General features: G+C 38.5%; 5 protein-coding genes across 7 annotated transcripts; 3 read left to right on the forward strand and 2 right to left on the reverse strand.

Moving 5' to 3' along the window:
* The first annotated feature begins 9,459 nt into the window (after window positions 1-9,459).
* Window positions 9,460-12,299, forward strand: WAT1 (Walls Are Thin 1). Its single transcript, XM_021428360.1, has 6 exons — window positions 9,460-9,776; window positions 9,871-9,933; window positions 10,079-10,195; window positions 10,294-10,699; window positions 11,371-11,522; window positions 11,752-12,299. The coding sequence occupies exons 1-6, from the start codon at window positions 9,556-9,558 to the stop codon at window positions 11,942-11,944; spliced, it is 1,152 nt and encodes a 383-aa protein (XP_021284035.1). The 5' UTR covers window positions 9,460-9,555; the 3' UTR covers window positions 11,945-12,299.
* A 1,195-nt stretch (window positions 12,300-13,494) lies between these two features.
* Window positions 13,495-16,101, reverse strand: LOC110417215 (protein NRT1/ PTR FAMILY 8.2-like). The gene is given in 7 exon segments (XM_021429451.1): window positions 13,495-14,377; window positions 14,524-14,704; window positions 14,707-15,035; window positions 15,037-15,080; window positions 15,469-15,686; window positions 15,795-15,906; window positions 15,991-16,101. Coding segments are annotated over 7 exon segments (1,845 nt in total). The 5' UTR covers window positions 16,090-16,101; the 3' UTR covers window positions 13,495-13,515.
* An 873-nt stretch (window positions 16,102-16,974) lies between these two features.
* Window positions 16,975-21,036, forward strand: LOC110416477 (purple acid phosphatase-like). Of its 2 annotated transcripts, XR_002445171.2 has the most exons (9): window positions 16,975-17,537; window positions 17,907-18,107; window positions 18,248-18,359; window positions 18,671-18,900; window positions 19,008-19,146; window positions 19,606-19,826; window positions 20,009-20,130; window positions 20,219-20,506; window positions 20,766-21,036. XR_002445171.2 is itself a non-coding variant. In XM_021428478.2 (8 exons), exons 1-8 carry the CDS (start codon window positions 17,352-17,354, stop codon window positions 20,403-20,405), a joined length of 1,398 nt encoding a protein of 465 aa, XP_021284153.1. In that variant the 5' UTR covers window positions 16,976-17,351; the 3' UTR covers window positions 20,406-20,730. The 2 variants fall into 2 exon arrangements, 1 of the variants encoding a protein (XP_021284153.1); XM_021428478.2 differs by lacking the exon at window positions 20,766-21,036 and having other exon boundaries at window positions 16,976-17,537; window positions 20,219-20,730.
* A 242-nt stretch (window positions 21,037-21,278) lies between these two features.
* LOC110416476 (purple acid phosphatase-like) lies at window positions 21,279-24,995 on the forward strand. 2 transcript variants are annotated; one of them, XM_021428476.2, is made up of 9 exons: window positions 21,279-21,973; window positions 22,129-22,416; window positions 22,578-22,778; window positions 22,944-23,055; window positions 23,213-23,442; window positions 23,690-23,828; window positions 24,027-24,247; window positions 24,438-24,559; window positions 24,654-24,995. In XM_021428476.2, exons 2-9 carry the CDS (start codon window positions 22,237-22,239, stop codon window positions 24,850-24,852), a joined length of 1,404 nt encoding a protein of 467 aa, XP_021284151.1. In that variant the 5' UTR covers window positions 21,279-21,973; window positions 22,129-22,236; the 3' UTR covers window positions 24,853-24,995. The 2 variants fall into 2 exon arrangements, with proteins under 2 accessions (XP_021284151.1, XP_089639808.1); XM_089783682.1 differs by having other exon boundaries at window positions 21,279-22,416.
* Window positions 24,996-25,141: 146 nt separating this feature from the next.
* Window positions 25,142-26,602, reverse strand: LOC110416480 (dehydration-responsive element-binding protein 2D-like). Its single transcript, XM_021428481.2, has one exon. It carries the CDS (start codon window positions 26,348-26,350, stop codon window positions 25,643-25,645), a length of 708 nt encoding a protein of 235 aa, XP_021284156.1. The 5' UTR covers window positions 26,351-26,602; the 3' UTR covers window positions 25,142-25,642.
* Window positions 26,603-26,713: the final 111 nt, after the last annotated feature.

A 26,713-nucleotide genomic window follows, 5' to 3' on the forward strand; every position in this document is an offset into this window, starting at 1 on the left:
TATGGGCATCCTTTCCACTGTCAGAAATTTTCTTTTCCAGGAAACGAACGGAAAGGAAGAAGGAAAGAAGTTCCATTCTGAAACCGATTATTGCCCAAAATTTTGGTGCAGATCTACAACTTTTGTTCACCTCTTCACCGTGCATTAAATTTTTCCCACCATTGTTCATTCTGGCTTCTTTGGGTCCTTCAACTTTTATGTCAAATATTAGACAGCATAACATTGAATAAGCTCGAAACAATGGTGAAGAGTCTTATGATACATTGAAGAAGACTCGAGCAGAAGAAGGAAACAGGGAATTGGGGAAAAAAGAACAGAGCTGTACGCACCGTTTTTGAAGAAAGCAAAGAGGAAGACCTTGAAATAAAATCAAACGTTGCGTTTTAGCTAATAAGCTACAAATTTCTGTTATGTTAGTTAATCGTTGTAATTATTAGCATTTTTCTTCTTATTTTTTAACTCTTTAAACACTGTATATAAGCAGCCTCTCTACCGTCTATTCAAGAACAATGCATTCTTGAATAGAGATTTAAAGGAGGAGGTGTACATGGACATACCACCAGGATATGAGGTCCAGGGGGAGTATCCAAAGACTGTGAAATTGGTCTGCAAACTTTATAAGTCACTATATGGCTTCAAGCAGGCATCCAGAGAGAGGCATGCCAAAATCACATCTTTAATTGTACAATATGGCTTTATTCAGTCCAATACAGATCACTCACTGTTCACTATGAAGACAAATAATGGTGAGTTCATTACACTTTTATTGTATGTAGATGACATACTAATAGGGAGCACTTCAAAACAAGCTACAGATGATGTGAAATTGTTCCTAAGTTCACATTTTAAGTTCAATGATTTAGGAACAGTCAAATATTTTCTCGGGTTAGAAATAGCAAGATCTCCTAAAGGTATCTCCATATCACAAAGGAAATATACTTTGGATCTCTTAGAAGAGCATGGCTTGTTTGGTGCAAAACCAGTCTCCACTCCTATTGACCATAATCAGAAGTTAGTCAAGGCTCAAGATGAAGAGAAGCTTATCAATCCAACAAATTACAGACAATTAGTTAGGCAGTTACTGTACCTCACATTCAGCAGACTAGACATAGCATATGCAATCTAGGAATTATCACAGTTCATGGACAATCCTGGTCTTGAACACATGACTGCAGCTCACAGGGTGCTAAAATATTTGAAAGGGTCACCTAGTCAAGGTATCCTAGTGAAGTCAGAATCGAATTTAATGATTGTGGCATATTGTGATAGTGATTGGGCAGGTTGTCCTGATTCTAGGAAGTCAATCACAGGATACAATGTGTTCATTGGGAATTCTTTAGTGACATGGAAATCTAAGAAACAATTAGTGGTGTCTCGAAGCTCAGTAGACGCTGAGTACAGAGCAATGGCATCGGCTAGTTGTGAAATTATTTGGTTGAAACATCTTCTAGCAGATTTTGGAATCAAGCATAAAGATGCAGTGGTACTCTACTCAGACAGCCAGTCAGCCATTCACGTCAACAAGAATTCGGTCTTCCATGAGAGGACCAAACATATAGAGATGGACTACCCCTTTATTAGAGAGAAAGTGATTGAAGGTACAATCAAACCGGTATAATCAAACTGGTACATATTTCAACTAATTTACAGCTAGTTGATTTATTCATTAAAGCTTTACAACCAAGGCAGTTCCACAATCTTTTGAACAATATGAATGTTCACAACATTCACATATAATCTTGAGGGGGAGTATTGGACAGCGTAACATTGAATAAGCTCGAAACAATGGTGAAGAGTCCTGTGATACATTGAAGAAGACTCGACCAGAAAAAGGAAACAGGGAATTTGGGAATAAAAGAATAGGGCTGTATGCACCGTTTTTGAAGAAAACAAGAGGTAGACCTTGAAATAAAATGAAATGCTGCATTTTAGCTAATAAATTTTAAATTTCTGTTATGTTAGTTAATCGTTGTAATTATTAGCTCCTTTCTTCTTATTTTTTAACTCTTTAAACACTGTATATAAACAGCCTCTTTAGGTATTCTTCAATGAGAAAATCCTGGGATAATTTTCTTCCCAAAACAATGAGCTGTCTGTTGCTTTCTTCCTTCCAGCTATTTCCTGACATCAAACATAAGCAAGCAGACAATTGTGGTTAGAAGTCAAACTTTTGCCCAAAAAATGTACAAAGGTTTCAATTAGCGATCATTGACACATTAATTGCTGTCCATGATTCAGTTGGTAACATTATGAACCAAAACCCAAAGTCTTCATTAAATTCCAACGTTTTGAGAATGTTGGCCCGTATAAAGCAGGCAAAAGTTGAATCCCAAGTCCCTAGAACCGCAGCAACCCAAGAAAGGTTAAGCATCTTGCATCATCTCTGTTAGATCAATCAAGACTTTGTTAACAAGATATGGCCATGACATAACTAGTAACAAGGGATCCCTTGCCCTAAAAGTATTAACTATTGTAATGTAGAATGAAACCCTTGTTAATTCAAATTCAATAGATAGATAGCCACCATTTTATACTATATGATGTTATTGCAACATTTCTTCGAAACAATCATTTTGCATATCTTCTATGCTTAATATAGCGTTCACATCAATCAATTGTTAATGATTTTTTTCTTCTTCTTTCAATTCCACCATTCTATTGTTCGTTGCGTGTTATAATTGCTGATTACAGATTTCGATCTCCACCCAATATGCTTGCAGAGGATGGAATGATCATGTTATGTAGCCTCATGCTATTAGCTTGGCCATGGCCAAGAGCTTCAAAAGCAAATGGATGCTAAGGTCACATGGATTACAGTAACAATATTACAGCGATGAGGTTGAGGGGAATTGGGGTTTGAAAGCTGGGAAAAGTGAAACTTCAGTGCTGATCATACGGCCAAGCATATGAATTTCTCCCCATGGGCAGGTTCATACTGCTTCTATAGAATTAAAACGAAAGAAAAGTGTGCTATGTGAAGAATATGCATGTATGATTAAAGTTCTTTCAAATCGCACCTAACTAATTTCATTTTTGGGGCTTGAAGCAAAAATTTGGGAGCTTAAAGGCTCTTAACAACCGGGTATCAGTTCGTTTATTGCATGGTTTTCGTTGTGAAAAGACTGATCATGCCTCAAGGTCGTAATCGATGCTAAAGACGTGTCACCGAAAATGCCAAGAAAATTTGAGTGGGAATTTGACCCGCAACATCGTGCCTGGAAATGAGCCCTTGTAGAGAGCGAATGGCCACCGGTGTGTCGCCCACTGATTCATCTTGTCAGACCCACGCGAACCCAAAGATGATGAGGGATCTTGAAAATGACCAACTAGGAATCTTCTTTGTCAGCTTGGAAAAATTTCCCATAACATCTTTTGTGCAAAAGATTCCATTACCATCTTCTCAATAAATGTGAGCGATTGAGCATGGGTACCGATCAACTTGACTTGGAACTTTTATTTGGTATTGATGGGGCTTGGGGTGCCCCATTGAAGGGACCCTTTCTTTCACCATAGTGCAACTTAAAGAGAATGGTAATGGAGACTGTGTCACTCCCATGACCGTGGATGCTAAAAGTGGGAACCCCATAACCAACGGAACACAGAGAGAGGCTCCAAGAGTCAAAGATGGTTTGAGTAGGAATATGGAAGCTACGGCATCGCCACCATATCTTCTTGGATCAAAATCACCTTTGTATAAATATATGATTCATGTCTATCCATACATACAAATTATAACGAATTGTCTATTTCTTCTTCTGTCTTCTTGTGCTTTCGGATTTCGGCTCACCTTCTATCCATTGTGTGCTTTTTCTTTTGAATGTCAACGAATTTAGAACGAAAATTGTTCACCCAGATGAATCTCAGCTTCTTTAACGGCATTATAACGTAGCACATAAACCTTTTTCACGCGATATACTAGACTTTGCTAGCCCATCTGCTGGGTGATTCATCTCTTATGGAGTATGCACAAGGGATAGACTTCTACAACTGCTTTTACAGGCTTCAATACAGTTTTACGATATGGATCAATTTCAAGAAACAAGAGAACGATTTGTAGCCCGTAGTATATATGTGCTTGTAGAATCACTCTTTAACATTAAGATAATGTCTATTATGAGTTTAAATTAAGTTTGTAAGACCAATAAAACTATGATCATATATATATATCAAATTATTAATCTGCACATTATATGTATTGAATAACGAATTACAATTTTTCAATTTATTTCAAAAATTTTGAATAGTCCTAAACGTATGTAAGAGTTACGACAGTACCGTAAATTTTCATGCAAAAATTCACTCTTGCCGTATAAAAAGTGTGCCTCACGTTCCTAGCTATATGCATAATTAGTTGAATCGAAGACATCAAACTTGTGCTTTCTGAGCAATGAGCAACAGCATTCACATGCCCAGGCATTTTTGATGTCTGTTGCTTTGGCCTCGGGATCCAGCTTTTCCAATCGAGTTAAGTTTTCTTTTTCTTTCTCATATTCGTAATCATGAAAGGGCTGTATTATTGCATTAAAACAGGGGGACAAGTAGCGTTGTAGATGTGGCTCTTCACTGAAATATTCATAACAGCCTTGAAAAGTTCTGGGCCTTATATCTTATACATGCACCAGGGGAGGTAGGAGCTGGGTGCGTGTCAAACTTGGTTCCATTCGAGGAGCGACATGGGCTTGTTGGATGAGAGCGATCGCTAATAAGATGGTTGCAGTAATGGGAACAGTTTTGGTCATTCGAGAGGGACCGATTGATTTTTTCAGGAAAACCATGGACAAGTTGTGAGCATCTGGTACAGAATTAGAGATACTGCTTGCCATCGAATTGATCTTGGCCGGTCCCAGAAATTATTCAGATAATTACGATAATTAAAGCTCTTTAGACGTGTTCGAATGAAAGTACTATTAACATAAAGATGGATTGACATATATATATATATATATTATACAAAGATTTATATTCTAAATTAATTAAATTGTTTCTTTATCAACTAACAAGAATTTATTTTCATATAATATATAATTAATTTTGATTATAATTAAATAACACTTGAGGGATATAGGGAATCGGTCTATGAGACAAACAAACAGTTGAAACCACATCGACTGATATACAAATTAATCACATAGTAGTTATAATGTAAACACCATCAATGATCACAAATGTTTAATGGTTCATATGAATTATGGAAAATTATTGCACACATATGTAACATTATTAGCCTACCACAGCATTTATATAGACTTATTAATAACTTGACAATTAAGCTTATCATTAATGGCCATAAATGTTAAGCTTCTATTAGGAGTAACTCTTACTGTATTTATTATTATTTTAAGTGTATGTTTTGAATGTTAGTTATTGTAACTAAAGTGATGTTGACATATATATATATATAATGTATAATAATTTATGCTTTTTGAAAGATTTATTTCTAAATCTTAACTACCTTACAAATGGTAAAGCCAAGCAGAAAAGGGGTGGAAGCCTTGCATATTAGCAGGTTAGTCAATTTTGATGACTTGATGCGTAATCATCAAGAAAGATTTCTTTGTTTATTATTTTTGATCAGTCAAAAAGCAGAAAAGCAATTGCATCCATGGTGTGATGGATTTGATCCAAGTTTTCAAAGCCCTTTATTAATTAGACTATAGCACACGCAATTTGCAAAATTACATGAACCAATCTAATCATGTTGGGGGTGTGTTAACAAAAGCATGTGAAAAACTTAGACATTGTTTCACCAAATATCTCTGTCTCAGCTCGTCCACAGTGGGTGGTGGTGGGTGGAATCACTTTATGTGCCAAAAGCGCCAAGCAAAAAGCAATAAAGAAAATCACCAGTGGTTTATCTGCTAGAGAGTGAAAACCGAGGAAGAGGCCAACCCACATGAAGCTAGGGGGATCTTTCCAAAGGTAGGAGCCAGGGGTCTTGGTTCTAAAATCTCTAATCTCAAATTTCATCATCAAAGCTGGAGATCATTGGGAATTCATTGGGTGGTTGTTGTTTGCTATCTCCAAAAGTAACAGGATCAGAAAGAAAGAAATGCTAGTGTTTTGCTTCTTTTGGGAGTAAGGCTTAATGCAAACTTCCAAGCTTCGATCATCCCTAGCGATACACCTACTGAACCCCTCTTGACTTATTATGTCTTGGAAGTTTGTTTGCGAATCAATGGTAAATATTCTCAAACAACAAAACTTGTAAACAAGTCAAGCCTCATGAGTCATGATTCATGATTCATGATTTATTTGAAGTAAGGGTAGCCGACCAATTGGCCATAAAGCAGCACAACTCGAGCTAGGCTTTTCCTAGTCCACCCTGGATAGGATCCACGGCTCCAGGCCAATGGGTATGGTCTTTGATTTCCGGGAGATAAGTTTTCCTACTTTTTCTCCTCTTAGCTACATCGTTCTTGTTCAATCAATAGGTCTGCTGAGTGCTGAGTGATATCCTATGTAATGTTGCATTCAAGCAATGACCCACTCCATGGTCAATGAGCGGCCCTGGTTCACTTGCTGCTGCACGTTCACCCAGAAAACAGGGTAGCAAAACTAAAGCAGGAAACTCTCAGTTACAACTTAATCAATCTAGAAATACAACTTTAGACTTTGAGGATGTAACCAAAATGAAATAGTAAGATTCATATGATAAACTGCTGAATGCGACTTAACAATAAAAGGAGATCAGAAGGGATCAGTTCAGCTACTCTGCTAGCTCAGTCTTAAAGAAAAAAAAATGGTTTTAAACCTTTTGAATGTAACCAAAGTGCAACAGCTAGATTCCTGCAGCGAAACCGAACTGAATATGACTTTTAACATCAGGAACCAATGTGATTCAAAGCAGAACTCTCCATGCAGATTGGTGAGTCGACATGACCATGGAAAACAAACAAGGTTCACGTTGTCTGCAAAGTGCTCAACATCATGTTACATGGCGTGAGAAGAATGATTTCAACGCCATTCGACTTATCGATTCCCCACGACTATTCCAACCTCTCAAGTTATTAATCATGAATTTTTAGTGGAGTTTTAGTAACTCTGTCACCTGCAAATCTCAACTAATTCTGAAAAAGCAAAAAAAAAAAAAGGGTCATATCACTATGAACCTTTCTCAAAGAGTCTCACAGAATATTGTACCATAAGTGCTTAGCAAACTTTATTATTGATAATTATATGCATTAATCAAGTGCTGCCTGCTTTGCCTTTGATCCATGATTATCAAAGAATTTTTTGACAATTAAATGAAGTTTTACATACTTTTTAGTGCATAACATTTCATCAACTAGATTTGAATTGTGAAAATATGTTTAAGCCTAATTTTAGATTAATTTTTTTATATACATACATACGCATATATATACTTATATCACGAGTCTTCTATATATGTAATGTTAGTGTCATTACATCCTAAATACATTAATTTATGTATATTTATTAGAATAACCTCAAGGGATAAAGAATTCCTCCCATGCATAGTTGGACTTCATATTCTATTTTCTATTTATAGGTAGAATCATAGATTAAATAGAAGTCCACTGCATACATTTCCTCCATGCCCTACCATTAATTTGGAATATTTGGATATCCATCTTTCTGCTCTGTAGGCGGAAAGGAGATCCCTTGTTTCTTTGGACTTTACCTTTTGGAATTAAACTAATAATAAACATGGCCAATTGCCATCAAGAAATTAGTACTACTAGTATGCGCTTTTTTCTTTTTTTTTCAAAAGGAGGTGGGAGATGAGTGAAACGAGTCGACTCAGGCCTCGACCAGAGGTCTGGCCTTGAAGATTCTCCCGTGCAAACGAAATCTATTTTAGCTGTCAGTGATGTGCTTATGCGACCGAAAAAGAGAAAGAAGCTGTGCCAAATGCAATTAAGATCACAACTGGATTGGTCAGGGAGGTGTCCGACCGGTTCATGCAGGCCGGGGTCAGACCCAGTTCTTTCTTTCAACCTTCACTTCTTCGCCCCTAGACTCACTCATTAGTAAAGCATTTGCTGTCAGATGCAAACATATTTCATTTTTTTTTTTTGGCTTAAAGATGGAAAAAGGCTAACATATTCTTTCGAGGGGCAGGCCTCTTTTTTTGAAATTTAGAATGATGGTGGTCTCAATTGAGGGGGGGCAACATGTCTCTTAAAGCAAGGGAGTTGAGATCAGAAACGCAGCCCACAATCGAGCAAACTTTGGGAGTGGGAACTTTAGTGGAAACACTCCATTAGGTTCCTAGAGAGGATGATCAACACCTTTAATAACAAAAGATAAAGACCCCTTTATCTCATTTGATTAAGGTAAGCTAGTACAATATTAAAGACATCTTTTCGTTTTTAGTACACAGAGGGGGAATCAAAAACAAAAGAAAGAAGAAAGAAAAGTTATGGATTCCTCCTGTTGGCACCTACCTTTTAATACACCATGGTCCTTGCACTAGGTAAAAAGAAGAAAAAATGTAGTCCATATTTCCTTCTCTTCTTGCTAGAGTGGACCCTTTAGTTTGTTTGAGCTAATGATCTTTTATTGCTGATAATGGTATCGTTCGATTAGTTAATTATTTAGTTTTCAAATAAAATTAAATTGTTTTGATTGTTGCATGATTTCTCTTTTCCTTTTTCAAAAAATAATTAGTTAATTATTTAATACACCATGGATTGATCTTGATTGTTTGCAGCATTTGTTCAACAATTAATTCTCCATTGGCAAGCTTAGTTGGCAAATCATCAGGCCCGTTCCAATGGATAATCGGTGGGATCTTCCTCGACAAGAATTTGTTAATTTATTGGAATGGTGGGGAGTACTAGGAGAATTAATTTATTCAATTCAATTGTTAACAACCAGAAGAAGGAAAAAGGTATGAGTCTCTTCTAGAGTATATAATAGTACATATTGGTGATCACAAAGTGTAGAAATCTTTTACTACTATGTATTAAAATAATGAAGAAGAGGAAAATACAAGATGTTAAGCTTAGTAGAATGTGAGAGGGGGGGGGGGGGGGGGGGGGGGTGGTGTTTGACAGTGGGGTTGAAGGCTTTCATGGGGCATGAGAACGCATGGGGTAGCGACCTTTTCCCGCCCGTGCGCGCTATCTATCAATGGCGGCTCACTCTATCACCTTCATTTATCATCATTAATGGCATGGTGCCAAAACAGAACCTGTTAGCTAATAGTGTAGTAAATAATCACCTCTTTTTCTTTTCTTTTATCTTCACCCCCTTTTCCTATTCAATTTTTCTCTCACTTCCCCTTCCTGTTGTAAGCAGTAGTGCAATTGGGGGTTGTCTTGTCATCTAAGGAGGGTGGAACAGTGAAGAATGTGGGAGACAACCAAAAACATTTGAAGGAGCTAAGAACAGTTGACATAACGTCTTTTTAGGGCCATTGTGGGCCAGACCTTCAACATTACAATCCCTTCCTCCCTCCCTCCCTACAACTATATTTATACCACTACCTCATTCCCTAGCTCACCATCCTCAACTCTCCTTATTCTCTTGTAATATCACTTGTTTTTTATTTAATTTTAGTTTCTGTTTTAATCTCAAGTGTTTGCTTCAATGGCTGATGCTGGTGGTTCAGCCTCTGGTAGGATGTGGTGTTCGGTTCCTGAAAGGCTCCAGCTGCACATGGCCATGTTGGCCTTGCAGTTTGGTTATGCAGGGTTCCATGTGGTCTCCCGAGCTGCCCTTAACATGGGAATTAGCAAACTTGTTTTCCCAGTTTATAGGAACATCATTGCGTTGCTTCTGCTACTTCCTTTTGCATATTTTCTTGAAAAGTAAATCACTACTGACACTCCCATATACAAGCATAAACCTCATTACTCCACCCTCGTTGATAACTTGTTTTTCAAATGTTTCTTCCTTTTCCAGGAAGGAGAGACCAGCTATTACTCTAAATTTTCTTCTTCAGTTCTTCCTCCTCGCTCTTGTTGGGTACGCATGATCACGCTCTAAACCTCTAAGTATAAAGAAAAAAAGAAAGAAACTAGGAGACAATTTACAAGTTAATTCATCACAATGAGGTGAGGACAAAAGCAAAACTAACTGTGGTCCTTTTTCATTTTCTTTTACGTGACAGAATCACAGCAAATCAAGGTTTCTACTTGCTGGGCTTGGATAACACATCACCAACCTTTGCATCAGCAATCCAAAACTCTGTCCCAGCCATTACCTTTCTCATGGCAGCCTTACTAAGGTAAGCCCAGGATCTCTTTGGTATAAACTTCTACAGGGACTGGGGGCATGATATGAAACGTGTCTGATTATTTTCATATGCATGTTCTTGTTTTTCAGGATAGAGAAAGTGCGGCTAAATCGAAAAGATGGGATATCGAAGGTTATAGGAACAGCGTTGTGTGTGGCTGGAGCATCAGTGATCACTATATACAAAGGTCCAACCATATACAGCCCAGCTCCCCCGCTGAATAGACCCACACCAATGTTTGTTTCATTGGGAGATGCAAAGGGAAAGAACTGGACCCTTGGTTGCCTGTATCTAATTGGCCATTGCTTGTCCTGGTCCGGTTGGCTGGTGTTGCAGGCACCAGTGCTGAAGAAGTACCCAGCTAGACTCTCTGTGACCTCCTACACTTGTTTCTTTGGTCTTATTCAGTTCCTGATCATTGCCGCATTTCTTGAGAGAGACCCTCAAGCTTGGATGTTCCACTCTGGCGGAGAACTCTTCACAATTCTCTACGCGGTCAGTATCTCATCAGTTCTTTTACTAGTAAACCAGTTCAAAGAATTTTCTTTCCATTTTTTACTAAAAATAGTCGGAAAGTAGAATCCTTCAAAATAACCAGAGAGAAAAGTTATCGTGGCACATGGGGGAGTTATTCTTTCTTGAAATTGTTGGCAAGACATCTGCTTTTTTTCTTCTTTTCACATAGTGTGAAACGGGATTCGCTCAACCATAAGCAATAAGGTGAATGCTGCTGCATCTTTTCTCGTAATGTGCATCCATGTCAAAAGCAATGTTTCATGGTCTATGATAAATCTTTCTGAACTGTCCTGGGAAAGTTAGTGTGCTGTCTTTTTATTTCATGAATATGCCTTATCAAGACCCAGAGGGGAGGGAACCCCATGTACTCCCTGGGGCAAAGTTAAATGTCCGTCAAGTCTAACATCAGAAACAATAGCCTAAATTTGTACCGTTTAAACCTGTGTTAAATAGTTGGTGGTAGGGCAATATTTTCAGTCCAAGTTCATGGAATATATTAACCCTTTTATTCTAAAAGATTTCTTCCAGAGTTGTTAAGCTGCAGTACATTAGGAATAAAGTGGTTTATGCAATAATATGCGAGTGGTGTACGTGGTGGGTGAATGAAAATGAAATGAGACCAAAAACTAAAATTTGTGTGGAAAATGCAGGGTGTGGTGGCATCAGGGATTGCATTCGCTGTACAGATATGGTGCATCGACAGAGGTGGCCCTGTCTTCGTTGCTGTTTATCAACCTGTGCAGACTCTTGTTGTCGCCATTATGGCTTCCATTGCTTTAGGGGAAGAGTTCTACTTGGGAGGGTAAGTGGGTCCTTTTCTTCCCTCTTTCTCAACCATCATCTGTGCTTCCCTAGTTGAAAACTCATCAATCATCCGATAAAGTTGCCCCCCCACCCCCCATATGTACATCCCTAGCCGTAGGATCAAAATATATATCTGCCTTACGTACATTAAGCTTGGCAACCTGTCTTTGACACCTTAATTTTTTTCCAGTGTACATGAATTGAACGCTGTTTTCTTTATTTAACAGGATCATTGGGGCAGTTTTGATCATAGTGGGATTGTACCTAGTGCTTTATGGGAAAAGCGAAGAGAGAAAGTTTGCAGCTCAAGAAAAGGCAGCCATTCAATCAACTCCAGAGCACAGCAACAACAGAACACCAAGCCATATCAAGACATCCCTCACTCAGCCACTCCTCCCTCCCTCAACAGAAAACGTTTGACTAGGAAACCCCTAACTTTTAACCACAGTGCTGGCTGGAGGAAAAAAAAAAGAGAAAAAGGAGAAAGAAATGGCAAGCACTACCTATATCAGAAAGTTTGTGTGTGCATGAATTTTTTTTATTTTAATTTCAATTTCTTTTCCTCTTTTTTTTTTAGTCAGTGGCTTTGTTTAAGTAGTAGACAGGGTTAAAAAGAAGCGTTTTTGAAAGGGGATGATGATGAACATGATGATGATTATCACTGTCACCCCTGTGTGGCCTATGGGGGGCCTGAAATCCCATATGCTTTTTATATGTTAATGTTATGGTTTGATATATGCAAATTTTATGAAGGTAATGCTCAAGTTCATTATGATGTATGGTGTGAATGGACCCACATTTGCAACAATGCTCATTTCAATGTACTATTTCTGTTTTGGACCAATGATGCAAGGGAGACATGCCGTAACCACTCTCATATTATACAAATTTTCCAATCAGCAGCGAAGAAATAATCACATATGAGATTTCTCAATCTTCCCTTTTTGTTTGATCTTTCATCATGAAAGTTTATAACAAGTTGATTGCAAAAACATGATCGAAGCTTAAGAAAGACACCGACAGGGTATCACCACAGCCTACATTTGGACGGTAAGTAGCTAGATTTTATGTCTTGTTTGGAAGGCAGTGAGGGAAAATGACATGCATGCAAGAGAAGTGACAAACATATACTAGCATCTTTTGAAGATAGAGGAAATTGATATGACCCACTAAAGGTTTATAAGAAAGAAAAAAAAACAAAAGGAAGTCCTCAATTTGCTATTCTGGTATTTACCCATTTCTTTAAAAAGCCCTTAAAAGTTAAAAGAGATTGACTCCATGAATGTCAGTCCTAGCTAGCTAGAAAAGTCTTGGCTTAATCGTTCATCATCTGTTAAAGTCCTGTGCTTGACGTCAGAATTAATGCTAGACGAACAGATCCCAAGATTAAGGCTTCATTAAAGAAGATTGGCATCATTAGAATATCCAATTATCACATTTACACTTTTGCAAAAGCGAATTGTTTTCTTTATTAATCTGGTGCTTTAGCCTTTAATGATGTGAATGGCATATGGCATCATTTTCTTTCATTCTCTTTTATGTTTTCCTCACCTTTGTGTCTTTAAGTAATCAGTCTTTCTAGTCCAAACAAGATTTTTGTCTCAACGGAATTGTCCTAATTGCAAATTTGTTCGTAGTTCTGAACTTTTCTTGCCAGTCTAATGAATATAAAGTGAAAAAAAGTCCTTTGCTTGCATTAGGGAGATGCCTGCTCCGCTGTATTTTCATCATGTACTTGTATAATTAGGCGTGTCTTGACCCCCCAAAACAGGTTATGGTTATACTACGTTTTAACTTCCATCGACTCAAACTGTTTATTAGCTTTTCATTATGAAAATTGGAAATCTTTAGCAGTACAAGGAAATTGTATTATATCAGAAAAAAAAATCAATGGGGTTCATCTGCATAGTGAAATTAGTCAGACATCATAAGTTTTTCAATAATTAAGAAAAAACCATAGATGAATGGAAGTGATTTTTCTTGCTTGGATTTCACAACACCACGCTTTGAAACTCCCCTCTGTCATCACCAGCGGGCTCGGCCATGGTCTTGACCCTGGCACTCCCCCCGAGGCCATTCTTTCCCTTGTATCGCCAAGCCACCCACAAGTAATCCAAGAAATTAACAGCATTGATTGCAGTCAATATCCAGTAGAAATAATCCAGCCTGCTTTTGTTAAGATCATTTCTCAGCCATCCTTTCTGATCCCCACCAGTTGCACGCTCAATGATTTTCACAAATGCAGTGCTTAGCCAACTCCCTATTCCAATCTCACTGAGAAACATTGCACTGCTTATGCTTCTCGTCCCATCAGTCGCTTCATCGTAAAAGAATTCCAGTTGTCCCACATAAGTGAAGACCTCTGCACTGCCTATTAAGAAAAACTGCGGGAGCAACCAAAACACGCTCATGGACGATGGTTTAGGATGGTCACGGCGTTTCTTTTCTACCAAAGCTGCTGACGCCAAAGCGAAGATTGATATAAATAGGCCAACACCCATTCGTTGTAAGGATGTAATGCCACGGTGATGACCGGTGCGTTTGCGTAGGATTGGGACCATCCATCTCTCGTAGATAGGGACTAGTAGGAGGGCGTTGATGGCGCTGAAGACAGGGACTGAACCTGCTGGAATCGTGAAGTTGGGACCTAGCTTTCGGTCCATGATGGTGGCTTGGCTGATAAAGAAGGTTGAGAGTTGGGCAAATGAGATGGAAAGAGCTATTGTTGATGCCCATACAGGGAGTATTCTGATGAAGGACTTGAATTCTTCTACTTGAGTTACTGTGCAGAGTCTCCAGCGATTTTTAATGTTACCCTCAGGATCTGTAACCACTGCTGCCTTGTCCAAGAACCTGTAAAGGCCAATTTACTAATAATTTAAGTAAAATCTTAAAGTAATTTTCAACAACAGGTCATCAGGATGGTCTCTACAGTATTGTTTGCATATATATTAATTTTATCTCAAATTAATATATGAGACGGAAGGAGCATTAATTACCTGTATTGTTTGGTTTGAGCAAGTTTTCGAGCACCAAAAATATCAGACTCTTGTGTATTGACCTCATATAGGACAGCTTCACGTCCTAATCCAACCCCTTTAAAATGGTTCCTCACAGAAACCACGATAACCTGAAGAAACCTTGTGAAAGGGCTTCCCATGGGCTTTTGGTAACGATACAAGGTATTCCGGCACCTAGGATGACAATAGAGCAAACCATAGCCACAGTAGGAACTCCAAAACCCCAGCCCCATCCTTTCTTGTCTTGTATATAAACCAATAGTGTGATACCCAAGAGGGCGCCCATGTTAATGGCGAAGAAGAACCAGTTGAAGAACGAATATTTCTTCTGGACTTCTTTTTCATCAGCTTCGTCGAATTGGTCTGCTCCAAAGGACGAAACGCATGGTTTGATACCGCCAGTTCCAAGGGCTATAAGAGCCAGTGCAACGAAGAGAAAAGCTGATTGGTTGTCGGTTGCTTTTGTGCATGGTCTGGCCGTGCATGGAGGGACGTAGGCTGTCTATGGAGGCCGAGAGCGTCAACAAGACCATTCCCTGAGAAAAAAAAGGAAACAGGGCTTGTAGATTATATGGTCCAACACCGAGCAGATCCATGATGGACTACTGCTGCTAATTGGGCATTAAGCAATTATCTTGGTCTCTTAACTATGACTTTAGCCCATATAGGCCCATGTGTAAGACTTCTGACTGGGTGATCTAGCCCAACAGATTATCTAAGCGTTTCCAAGGACTAAACAGAGGAGAGGTAACCCGTCATCCAGTTCAATATCCATTTAACTTCTTCTCTGACTTCAGAATCTAGGCACCTTTCAGTGTGTTGCTTTCAATTCTTTCTGAGGTTAGATGGAATCTATATATGTACATAAACTGGGATTTGGAGTGCAAATAGAATGGTAAACATCAATACAAAAATGCTACTTACCACTGCATATATGCAAGAAAAGATGATAATCGTTAAGAATCGACCCAAATAAGCATCGGCGAGAAATGCTCCAAGTAGAGTTAGAACGTAGGCAGCTCCAATCCAATCGGTCACGTGAGTGGCAGCAGATGGAAGCGACTGGTGGTATTCGAAAACCAGATAAGCCACCATGTTCACTGCTATTGCAAAAAATGCTAATCTCTCCGCAACCTCATTCACTACAACCAGAGAAAAGAATCACCAATGACCAACATCCTATTCATAAACAAATTTCCACATAATATTGTGAAGTACCAAGATGTCCGTGGCTAGTTCCTGGTCAATACCTATGATAAATGGAGCTGCCTTCCATCCTCCAGTTGTTTGCTTATCTGCAACTCTCCCTCTGATATCCACGCATCCATTGCTCACCAATGTGGCCGATGATACAATGTCTTCCTGCAAGACATTTACCCCAAGTGATTTCAACTAAGTGTAAAGATTGCGCAAAAGATTCTGTTCAAGTTCAAACCAACAAATTACCTTCTCATGATTCTGCTTCGTCTCCTCAACAAATTGCTCCATAGAAGGCTGAAAAATGGACTTCTCAAACGGGTCTACCCCAGGTTCGGTTATTTCCATCCAAAAAATCAAACTGTTCTGTAACTTCTGCTCTCAGGTAAAGGCTATAACATCAATTCTGGTAAGGATATCTTAATTTGAGTTCTGGTATAAATAAGAGACCAATTTGCCTAGCAAAAGAAAGTATGTACTTGTCCTGACGTAAAAGTTTGAATGGTTTGCTTTTGACGTTTCCAATTAAGTTTGTGCTTGAACTTATGGGACAATGGTTTGTCGCCGGCAATAGAAAAGATAGTATAGTAATACTTTAACTCGGGTCACTTCATTTCCTGGATTTCTGCAACTTCCACGTGTGGTTAAACTAAAGTGCAACACGCTGAGGCAAGGCTTAGATACTCACGATGAAGGTATTGTTTATATGAGCAAACCTTGAAATCTTGTGTGAATCATTCAAGCTGCCGCCTACCATTTTCTGGTACGATTCGTTGCCGACAAGAGTCTCTTGGTCTGATCAGGTCAAACTCGGTCCTATAATAAGTTCTCTGCTACCTTTTTTTTTTTTTTGTCTTTCTTATTGTTCTTACAGGACATGGATTAGCCTGTTTGGGCCTGTTGCATATATACTCACGAGATTAGAACATGAGATTAGGCCATAAGTTAGGATACTTAACTGAGCCTAAGCCCTAAGCCCTTGTTGCTAGCTTTCATTGTTCCTGTCATTCCGCTTATGTGTCCGGACAGAAGGAAACTAGCTGTTAGCGAAACTTCAAGCTTCTGTTTCTGTCCATGTACCAATTAAAAGATCTGGTTGTGCTTAGTAAATTCGTAAATTACTAAATGAATTTGAAGTTTTTCTTTTCTTCCTAATGGTTAATTATTCACTATATTCGCACCCAAAGATGGATATTCCGTCTGTCTTTAAATAGAAATTCAACTGCATGGAGAAATGGGCAAATAGGGTTTCGTGTCAGCGAGAGTGACAGGTGACGCTGGCTTTCTGAAGAGAGCACAGGATCAATAATCGCACGTGGCCTGTTCCCAACTTACCAATCATATCCCCGTTTTGACTCGTTGTTTTGCCTTCTTTTAATCTACTATCGGTCTATCGTTTCGCCATCAGTTTCTCATTACTGGGATTAACTCCGAACAAACGCTGTCTCTCATTCGTTGTTTCGTACTCAGGGAAGACTTTGATATCTGAAACGTGGCAATGAAGAAGTAGACTTTAGATTCGTATCCAACTGTGAATATTCTCATCTTCATTTTCTTCTTAGACTTCGGGTGTCATCTTCTTCTTCTAAGACACTGGATTGGAATTAGAGATGGTTGCGAGGTGGGATTGTGCCAGTTTTGCCTTGGTGATTGTGGTGGGCTTGATTTTTAGTGTAGCTGAGGTTTGTAATGGTGGAAGAACCAGCAGTTTCGTCAGGAATGATCAGTTGTCTCATGATATGCCACTGGACAGTGATGTGTTCCGAATTCCTCCAGGTTACAATGCTCCGCAACAGGTGTGATTTTTCATTAAGAAACTTGTCCTTTAATATATAATCTTATGTAGTGTGTAGTAGGTTGGTCAACTCTAGGAACGATTAATTACTCTGTTTATCTCCGAATAGAATTGAATTTTTCAAAGAAAGAGTAAACATAGCATTAATCCCGTGTCTTTATATTGTTTCTACTGCAAAATTGGAAGGCTGAAGTTCTGGGGAAATGGATAGATTAGGAATGAACCCAATTATGTAGCAGCTACTTAGCTCCAGGTCTCTGGCTTTTATGGTTGTTAATTGTGTTAAATCATTGTATAATGCTAAGGTAGGTGGTTAATCAATTTTGATCAGATGTTGTCTTCTGATATTTATGTGATGACACAATTGAAGGTTCATATAACACAAGGGGACTATCTGGGGAAGGGTGTGATCGTCTCCTGGGTTACACCAGATGAACCTGGTTCAAATTTAGTCCTTTACTGGGGTGAAAACAGTGAACTCAAACGCCAAGCAGAAGGCATTGTTCTTACTTACAAATACTTTAATTACACTTCTGGTTACATCCACCATTGCACCATAACGAATTTGGAGGTTTGTAGCCCTTGTGATTTGTTTTCAGAGGTTGCTAGCCAGCTTAATTTTTACAGTCTTTCTTTTCATAATACATGGTTTAAACTTTAAAATCTATAGATTAGATTCTACTTCTCAAGCTAATCTCATTGCCTTTGCAGTCTGATACCAAGTATTACTATGAAGTCGGGATTGGGAACACGTCAAGAGAATTCTGGTTTAGAACTCCCCCTCAAGTTGGCCCTGATGTACCATACACTTTTGGCCTCATAGGTATTTTAATTATTTGTTTTCAGAACCTATTGTTAAAATATCTGTTTGAATACGTTGTAATTTGCAAAGCTTTAACACTTCATAGCCAGACAATTCAAATCTCTTTTCTTCTTCAAGCTTAATATGCTCATTGTTTTCCCTTATTCCACCTTTTTGGATGGAAACATTTTCTAGAAATTGCTAAATTTGTACAAAATGTGCTTGGTAGGAAGGATTTAAGCCATAAAGTAAATTGTTGAAGTGATTTTTCCGTCTCAAATTTTCTCATGAGGGATGCTATCCTGGCCTTACTCTCTCATGCATTTAAACAGGGGACCTTGGGCAAACTCATGATTCAAATAGAACACTTACCCATTATGAGTTAAACCCAGAAAAAGGACAGACACTGTTGTTTGTGGGAGACCTCTCCTATGCAGATGCCTATCCACTTCATGACAACTCGAGATGGGATACCTGGGGAAGGTTTATAGAGAGAAATGCTGCATATCAACCTTGGATATGGACTGCAGGAAATCACGAAATTGATTTTCTTCCTGAAATTGTAAGCAACTTCCTGCATTCTCCCTTTTCAATTAATGCTTGACTTAACTTACACCAAAACCATGATATCAGTAGTCGATTAATGAAGTACTGGCGATTTTGTTTCAGGGGGAAGATATACCTTTCAAGCCCTATTTACACCGTTATCATGTACCCTATAAAGCATCAGGGAGTACATCTCCTCTCTGGTACTCCATCAAGAGAGCTTCAGCACATATCATTGTCATGTCTTCTTACGCAGCTTATGGTATTAATTTTACTTTTAACTTATTTTATGGGTTGACAAACATGCCTGACGATTTATGACTAATGACAAGGATTAAGGTCTTGTTTGCCACAATGTCTGTCTAGGACACATTGTGAATCCGCATTGTTAATCACAGACCTAGATCATTTGACAATATGATGAAAAAATGACATGCCATTTACCTGATACTTCACTTTCATTTTAGTAGATTTTTCACTAAATTAAATGGTCAGTCACCTAATTTCCATAGCCAATTACACTTCATGAGAGAAGGTCAGTGCCATGGTTGTCTGCCCAGTGCCCCCTGATTCCTATTAAAACAACCTAGAAGTCATAGTAAAAGACACCTTAACATGTTGAAGATAAGGTTTAGCATCTAGTTTGAACTGTTTGTATGTTATGTAGCAGATGAAGACATTTGGAATTTTCTCAATGATCTACTTAAAATGTTCATTGCAGCTATTTATACACCTCAGTACAAATGGCTCCAAAAGGAGTTTCAAAAAGTGAACAGGACAGAGACGTCATGGCTCATTGTTCTTATGCATTGTCCTTTTTACAGCAGTTATGTACATCATTACATGGAAGGGGAATCCATGAGAGTAATTTATGAGCCATGGTTCGTGCAGCACAAGGTTGATGTTGTATTTGCTGGACATGTTCATGCCTATGAAAGATCTGTAAGTTCACATCCTCATTCAGTAATGCCACTTGTACAAATAACTTAGCAAGTTATTGTGGTAAAGGTGTTTTCTCCTTTAAACACATTATATTTTGTCTTTCCATGGTTCCATTCATAATCTGACAGTCACATGTCTTTAATTTGAACATTTTCTAACACTCAAATACTTTTACACTTCAGGATCGCATATCAAATATCGCATATAATGTTGTTAATGGATTGTGCACTCCCATAAGTGATCTATCTGCTCCAGTTTACATAACCATCGGAGATGGAGGAAATCTGGAAGGATTGGTGACAGAGTATGCAACCTGGCTTCGGTTTTTGTCTACTTTAAATCAGCATTTTCTTGGTGATTATCATTGTAAAACTGTTGGTCTGATTGAACAGGATGACGGAGCCGCAGCCAAGTTACTCAGCTTTTCGAGAAGCCAGTTTTGGTCATGGAATATTTGATATAAAGAACAGAACTCATGCTTACTTCAGCTGGCATAGGAACCAAGACGGTTATGCTGTGGAAGCTGATTCCCTTTGGTTTCATAACAGATATTGGAGCGTTTCAGAGGACTACATGTAGCCAAACTATGATTAGAACTACATTGATAGACATGGAAAATGCAACTATTCAAGATTTACCCTGCGTTGCTTTAGCTTGTTATCCAAATTATAGCATTCAAGGTATTTTGAAAGTTTTCACTGCCAATAAACGTAAAATGCTGGGAATAAATGGCTGAAAATCGAAGAAAACCTGGCAGGTTGTGAGATCGGGAAAATACCCCAGGAATTCTATTCCATTGAATTGATTGTAATAAATCTGCATACAGCTAAACATTGTAGAATCCCTATACTACATAACTTCGTTTTGTGGGTGAATTATAGTCCCACCATCTTAATATTGAAAATTTTGTCGACTTGCGACTGACAGGGGCCTTTACAGATCACAGGATGCTTTTTCTGAAAAGATGGACCAGTTAAAAGAAAGGTTTTTGAGGATGAGGAGACATGGACACTTGCTGTCCTTGGCCTCGTTCGGATGCCGAGACTAGACCCAAGGCCTCACTTTCGGCAGATGTATGGAATGCCAATCTCCACCTGGAGAACTTTGGGAACACATATTTGGGTGGTAGGATTTGCTCACTGAATGCGACACTTGGGTTCTTGTTCATCATTCCTTACGCCACTGGAGATCAACCGTCCAAATCTGGAGTAGTGGTGAATCTTGACATGGTTGATGTTTGATGGTTTTTTTGTTTCTTTTTTGAGTAAAATATCTAAAAAATTTTAAATTTTAATTAAAATTATATAAAAATTTATTGATTTGAAAAATAAATATTTTGTTTTAAAAGAATATGTGTTGTTAGATTTGTAATTTTAATTATTAAAGTTATTAGGGGAACGTAATGCCTCTAATCTGATGAGATGGTTTTAAAAGTTAAGTTATTTTTTAAAAAAATAAATAAAAATAAAAAATATTTTAATTTTTTTATTTTTTATTAATCATGTTAAAGTTTTAAAAAATATATATTTATTTTTTAAATTAATAAATTTTTGTATCATTTTTATCAAAATTTTAAAGTTTAATATTGTTAAATGAGTAGAAATAAGACATTACATTAAGACGAAAGATTAAAGAAAAAGTGAGTGGACAAGACTTCTGTCTTATCATATAAATGTTGTCATTGGCCGCACTGCAGAAGGCTGGACCGTCCATGAGATATTTCATTGGTTACTTGTGCTTATCATTATGATTATCATGTTTTAATACTAAACTAAACGAACCCCGGGTCTTAATGAATTCATTTCCTTGTGCTACAAGTGCGCATCTGGTCCCTAGGACTGGGAGAGCAGACCTTGTTATCATAAAGAAAAATGAGTTATCTGTTTTTAATTCATGCTTTTTCAAGGTAAAAGTTGGATGGTGGTTGGCCCACTTACAAATCTCTTCAGTTGATCTTATCTTATCTGTTGAATAATTACACAGTTTATCCATTTTGTGGAAAGGCAGTATACCACCACCATCAACAAGCACTTCTGTCTCAATCGAACACCAGATTTCATAACTGTAAAGAATTATGCAGAGGGCACAAGATGAACCAGAGACTCCAGTAAGTTGGAAGCTGAAGATGTTGAAAAGTCGAGCAAATGGTAAACTGATGTATCTAACAACCAACTAACTGAGCAACCACAAACTAACTAATGAATTACTGTTGTTGTGGTAACAGTAATCAGTAAAAGATTAAACTTTACCATAAATAAAAAATTGAGTCACGTGACCTCCTTTCCCTTTCAATCGTCATCAGCTCCCGTATCTGGACTTCAATAATTTCAGCCCTTCATCTCGTTATCAGACGTCAGCTGTTTATACCTCTATTTACAATTCAATGTTTAAGACTTGAAGACAGTCTCAGATGGCCGTGCTGAAAGTCTTTGACCCTTTTGTTATTTGTCTTCTTTGTTTGATATTGAGTGCATCTAACTTCTGCAATGGAGGAATAACTAGTAGCTTTGTGAGGAAAGAGTATTCTCCTGATATGCCCCTTGACAGTGATGTTTTCCAAGTTCCTCCTGGTTATAATGCACCTCAGCAGGCATGTTTGTTTCTTCTTCGAATTCTATAGTAGTGCTCTGCTAGCTGCTAGATATGTTCCTGGAATTTAAGTTTTTGTTTTTGTTTTTGCATCTTCTAACATTTTAATGGATGTTTAAACTTCAAATATATAGTTTCTGATATACTGTGTGGGATTTATAGGTTCATATAACACAAGGAGATGCTGATGGGAGGGGAGTGATCATCTCCTGGATAACTCCTGATGAACCTGGCTCCAATACAGTTCTATACTGGTCTGAAAACAGCAAGCATAAGAATCGTGCTGATGGAACTTTTGTCAGATATAAGTTCTTCAATTACACTTCGGGTTACATTCATCATTGCACCATCAATAAGTTGGAGGTATTCTTTTTCCTCTTTTCTTTTATTAATCAGGTTTTCCACCTTAAACAAGTTTAATATAGTTGATTTGATATTCATTGTAGCCCAAATTTGAGAGAAATATGTGGATCTGTTGCTTGGAAAATGGATGATATTTAGTAACTTGAGCTTATTTTACTTTTGCAGTATAACACCAAGTACTTCTATGAGGTTGGAATAGGAAACACTACCAGACAATTCTGGTTGATCACTCCTCCAAGAGCTGGCCCCGATGTTCCTTATACTTTTGGCCTGATAGGTAAATCCTATTCAAAACTGACAATTTCCATAAGATATTTTTGGCTTATCAAATTTTCACTTAGATTCCTTCCCATTTCATTTATTTTATCCATGTTTTCATCACAGATTTTTGCGTAGTTTTATTTTTTATTTTAATTCTAGAGCACTTCGAACAGGGGATCTTGGTCAAACACATGATTCAAATGTTACACTCACCCATTATGAATCAAATCCAAAGAAAGGGGAAACGGTCTTGTTTTTGGGGGATCTCTCATACTCAAATGACTATCCATACCATGATAATGTCCGGTGGGATACATGGGGAAGATTTGTAGAGAGGAATGCTGCTTATCAGCCTTGGATTTGGACTGCGGGGAATCATGAACTTGATTTTGCTCCGGAACTTGTATGTGGTTTAACTCTTTTTCACTTTGAAAGGAAAAACCCAAAAATGAAAAATGATCGAAGACTTAAACTTACTGCAACTAGATGCATCTTCCATCTTAAAGCTCTAACCATTTGACTGTAATCTGCTTCTCAATGTTGTTTGCTAGGCTTAAAGACAGAATGTCACCATATCATGTCGCACAAACATGTTGCTTTGCTTGGCATAGAAGGTTGTAATAGTCTTAACAATTGTGGTTATTTTGCAGGGAGAAACTACACCCTTTAAGCCATATACACACCGATATTATGTACCATATGAGTCTTCACATAGTACATCTCCTTTATGGTATTCGATCAAGAGAGCTTCAGCTTACATCTTTGTTTTGTCCTCTTACTCAGCATATGGTAAGTATACAACTTCACCGAGCTGATATATTATGAATGAAATGCTGGAATTAAACGTTGAGCAAGCAAAATGATCATAATGAACTAGATAATTTGGATCAGTCAGAGGGGGCTTGCAAATAATATAGCTAATGTAAATGTGTGCAGAGTGAAGAGATATCATCTTATCCTGCTGGTTTCCAATTTTGCTTCTAACAGGCAAATCCACTCCTCAATACAAATGGCTACGTGATGAGCTACCTAAAGTGGATAGAAGTGAGACCCCATGGCTGATTGTTCTCATGCATTGCCCAATTTATAATAGTAATTCGCATCATTACATGGAAGGAGAAACCATGAGAGTGGTGTACGAGTCATGGTTTGTCAAGTACAAAGTAGATGTTGTATTTGCCGGTCATGTTCATGCCTATGAGCGATCCGTAAGTGCCATCTGTTTTAAAAAATTGTTATTAAGCATTGGCCGCCCATGTTCACAGAGCTGTGTAGTGCTTCTGCTATTTTACAGAAGCAGCAATCCCCCTACTAAGGTCCCCTGCACCTGCATAGCTTTAGTGCCTCGAAAAGCGAACTTTACCATGTTAATTAACGACCTGATATTTCACATTGCAGAAACGTGTATCCAACATTGCCTACAACATTGTGAATGGAATGTGTACTCCTGTTAATGACCAGTCTGCACCAGTCTACATAACCATTGGAGATGGGGGAAATCACGATGGACCTGCGTTAGGGTATGCTTATTATCAGTAGATTGCTCCTTAAAATTTCTTCGGTCTTGATTACATCCTAGTAACTTAACTGATCATTCTCTCTCTGATTAAGCAGCATGGTGGAACCACAGCCAAGCTTCTCAGCCTATCGGGAGGCCAGTTTTGGTCATGGTATATTCGATGTCAAGAACAGGACACATGCGTGCTTCAGTTGGCATCGAAATCAAGATGGACATGCTACCGAAGCTGATTCTTTATGGTTTCACAACAGATACTGGAATCCCTTGGGAAAATCTTTTGTAGCTTCGTATTAATCAGTCACTGGATGATTTCTTTTTGGCCTTTTATGCTTCTCTTGTCAAATCTTCTAGGTGGCTGCTGGATTGGACAAGCCACTTCTTTAGCTTTCTCTAGAAATATAGCTGTAATTTATTAATAATAGTAGTGTGTGAACAGACGTTTTGTCTTTTTTTGAAAAAAAAAAAAAGAAACACCGAACCAGTGTCTCCTCTGAGGGAATAAAAAACGGAACAGAACTATAGAAGTAAGCTAAAAAACTGCGCATGCTGACAGCAGAGAGACACAAGAAGACCGCAGACGTTTCTAGCCAAACATAGCTTCTTTCTCTTCCTTTTTTCGTCATTTTTCACTGAAGCCTAAGACTCCTTTGCATATCAAAGATAAATTTGTTACACCTGCAGAGAGCGAGGATACAAACTTTGAAGTTGATTATATTAGATTGTCCTTCCATTCCTGACAGAAACCAAGAAACGAGAAAGACATATATATGTATATATACTTACTGCTATTGGTGGACAATGAAACAATTTCTATTTTCCACGTCCTAAGATAGTCTATGATATTATTCGAGGACAACACGTGTTGCACATGTTGATTTATACAGACATTATACGCTCGGACATGGAAGCTGGCTAGAAGAGCACGTGACTGATATTTACAGAAAGCCCAGAAAAACCCATGTGGTTTTCGTGGCTATTACTATTTTGTGTAGACAGTAGTAGGACACTGCATAATTCTATTTACACATTTATGCACAAAAGACTATGTGTGACTTATCGGTTCCACATAGCTAAGAGCTTAGCTTTACATGCACCACGGGGACTGCAAGGCGTCCCAGCCAGTTGCATCCACGACGGTGCCGGCAAAACTGCCTGGATCATCCATCACTGGGAAATCTAATGACATGGCAGCTTCTGTCCAAATGGTGTCGTCTAGAACAGGCAAGTTCACGCTCATATTCTCCCAGAACCCATCAATTCCATCTTCATTCTGGCCAAATTTCGCATTGTTCTCCGCCAGGTTCCCTTGAGAACCAATGTTCTCGTTGGGGAAAGACATGACTGAGTCATTGTTGTAAACTGGCTTTACATCATTGGCCATTATAATTTGGCTATTTGATGAACTCGTACCTGAATTATTCACGCTTTGAGGCTGGTTCCCTATTGGAGCAATTGGAGTATTGGCTGAAGAAGGAGGATTCTGAGGGTTGACACATAATTCTGGCAAGTTGAGCTTGGCATCCGAGCCGTACAGTTTACGGGCGGCCGCATCGTAAGCCATTGCAGCTTCATGAGAGGTGTCAAAAGTTCCAAGCCATAGACGAGCACCACGGTTGGGTTCACGAATTTCAGCGACCCATTTGCCCCAGGTTCTCTGCCTAACACCTTTGTAAGTGCAGAGAGCATTCTCTGGACCTCCCTTCCCTCTCATGCATCCTTTTCTCGAGCTTGCTTGTGCAGGCTTCTTGATTTGTTTTCTCTCCCCAAAGCCACCCATGAGTGATGTTGACATTGTTCCAAACAGAGAACCAGGGGGTAGGGAGTTAAAAATTGAGAAAAGTGATTGATAAGCACATTGCTTGAAAGGGGGTAATGGTATTTATATGACAGAACAGGGGGATAAGAGCTCAATGGTGGTAATTAAGCTTCCCTGAAACGTGTCTTAAGATGGGTTTGGGATGATACTTGGCATGGGGAACTTGTTCGCTCGTGTCGACAGCAAAGCTCAATCTCATTTCTCATAGACACACTTGGCCTAGCCTCTTGTCTGTACACAAGCTCAGGTGGCAAACACGTAATACGAAAAAAAGAGGAGGGTTGGGGGGGGGGGAGAATGTACTTTGATGTTGTAAATTCTGGGGGGAGGAAATGGATG

Source organism: Theobroma umbraticum, unplaced genomic scaffold (genome assembly GCF_002168275.2).
Source record: "Theobroma umbraticum cultivar Fairchild unplaced genomic scaffold, ASM216827v3 scaffold_51.0, whole genome shotgun sequence".
NCBI classification, from domain to species: domain Eukaryota; kingdom Viridiplantae; phylum Streptophyta; class Magnoliopsida; order Malvales; family Malvaceae; genus Theobroma; species Theobroma umbraticum.

Bases quoted from the DNA above. Each gene is read 5' to 3' on its own strand.
- LOC110416480 (XM_021428481.2), bottom strand. From the start codon at position 26,350: ATGTCAACATCACTCATGGGTGGCTTTGGGGAGAGAAAACAAATCAAG.
- LOC110416476 (XM_089783682.1), top strand. From the start codon at position 22,237: ATGGCCGTGCTGAAAGTCTTTGACCCTTTTGTTATTTGTCTTCTTTGT. The intron at 22,417-22,577 runs GCATGTTTGTTT...TGGGATTTATAG, and splicing joins GTTATAATGCACCTCAGCAG to GTTCATATAACACAAGGAGA. The intron at 23,829-24,026 runs GTAAGTATACAA...TGCTTCTAACAG, and splicing joins GTCCTCTTACTCAGCATATG to GCAAATCCACTCCTCAATAC.
- WAT1 (XM_021428360.1), top strand. From the start codon at position 9,556: ATGGCTGATGCTGGTGGTTCAGCCTCTGGTAGGATGTGGTGTTCGGTT. The intron at 10,196-10,293 runs GTAAGCCCAGGA...CTTGTTTTTCAG, and splicing joins CTCATGGCAGCCTTACTAAG to GATAGAGAAAGTGCGGCTAA. The intron at 11,523-11,751 runs GTAAGTGGGTCC...TTTATTTAACAG, and splicing joins GAAGAGTTCTACTTGGGAGG to GATCATTGGGGCAGTTTTGA.
- LOC110416477 (XM_021428478.2), top strand. From the start codon at position 17,352: ATGGTTGCGAGGTGGGATTGTGCCAGTTTTGCCTTGGTGATTGTGGTG. The intron at 17,538-17,906 runs GTGTGATTTTTC...ACACAATTGAAG, and splicing joins GTTACAATGCTCCGCAACAG to GTTCATATAACACAAGGGGA. The intron at 18,360-18,670 runs GTATTTTAATTA...GCATTTAAACAG, and splicing joins ATACACTTTTGGCCTCATAG to GGGACCTTGGGCAAACTCAT.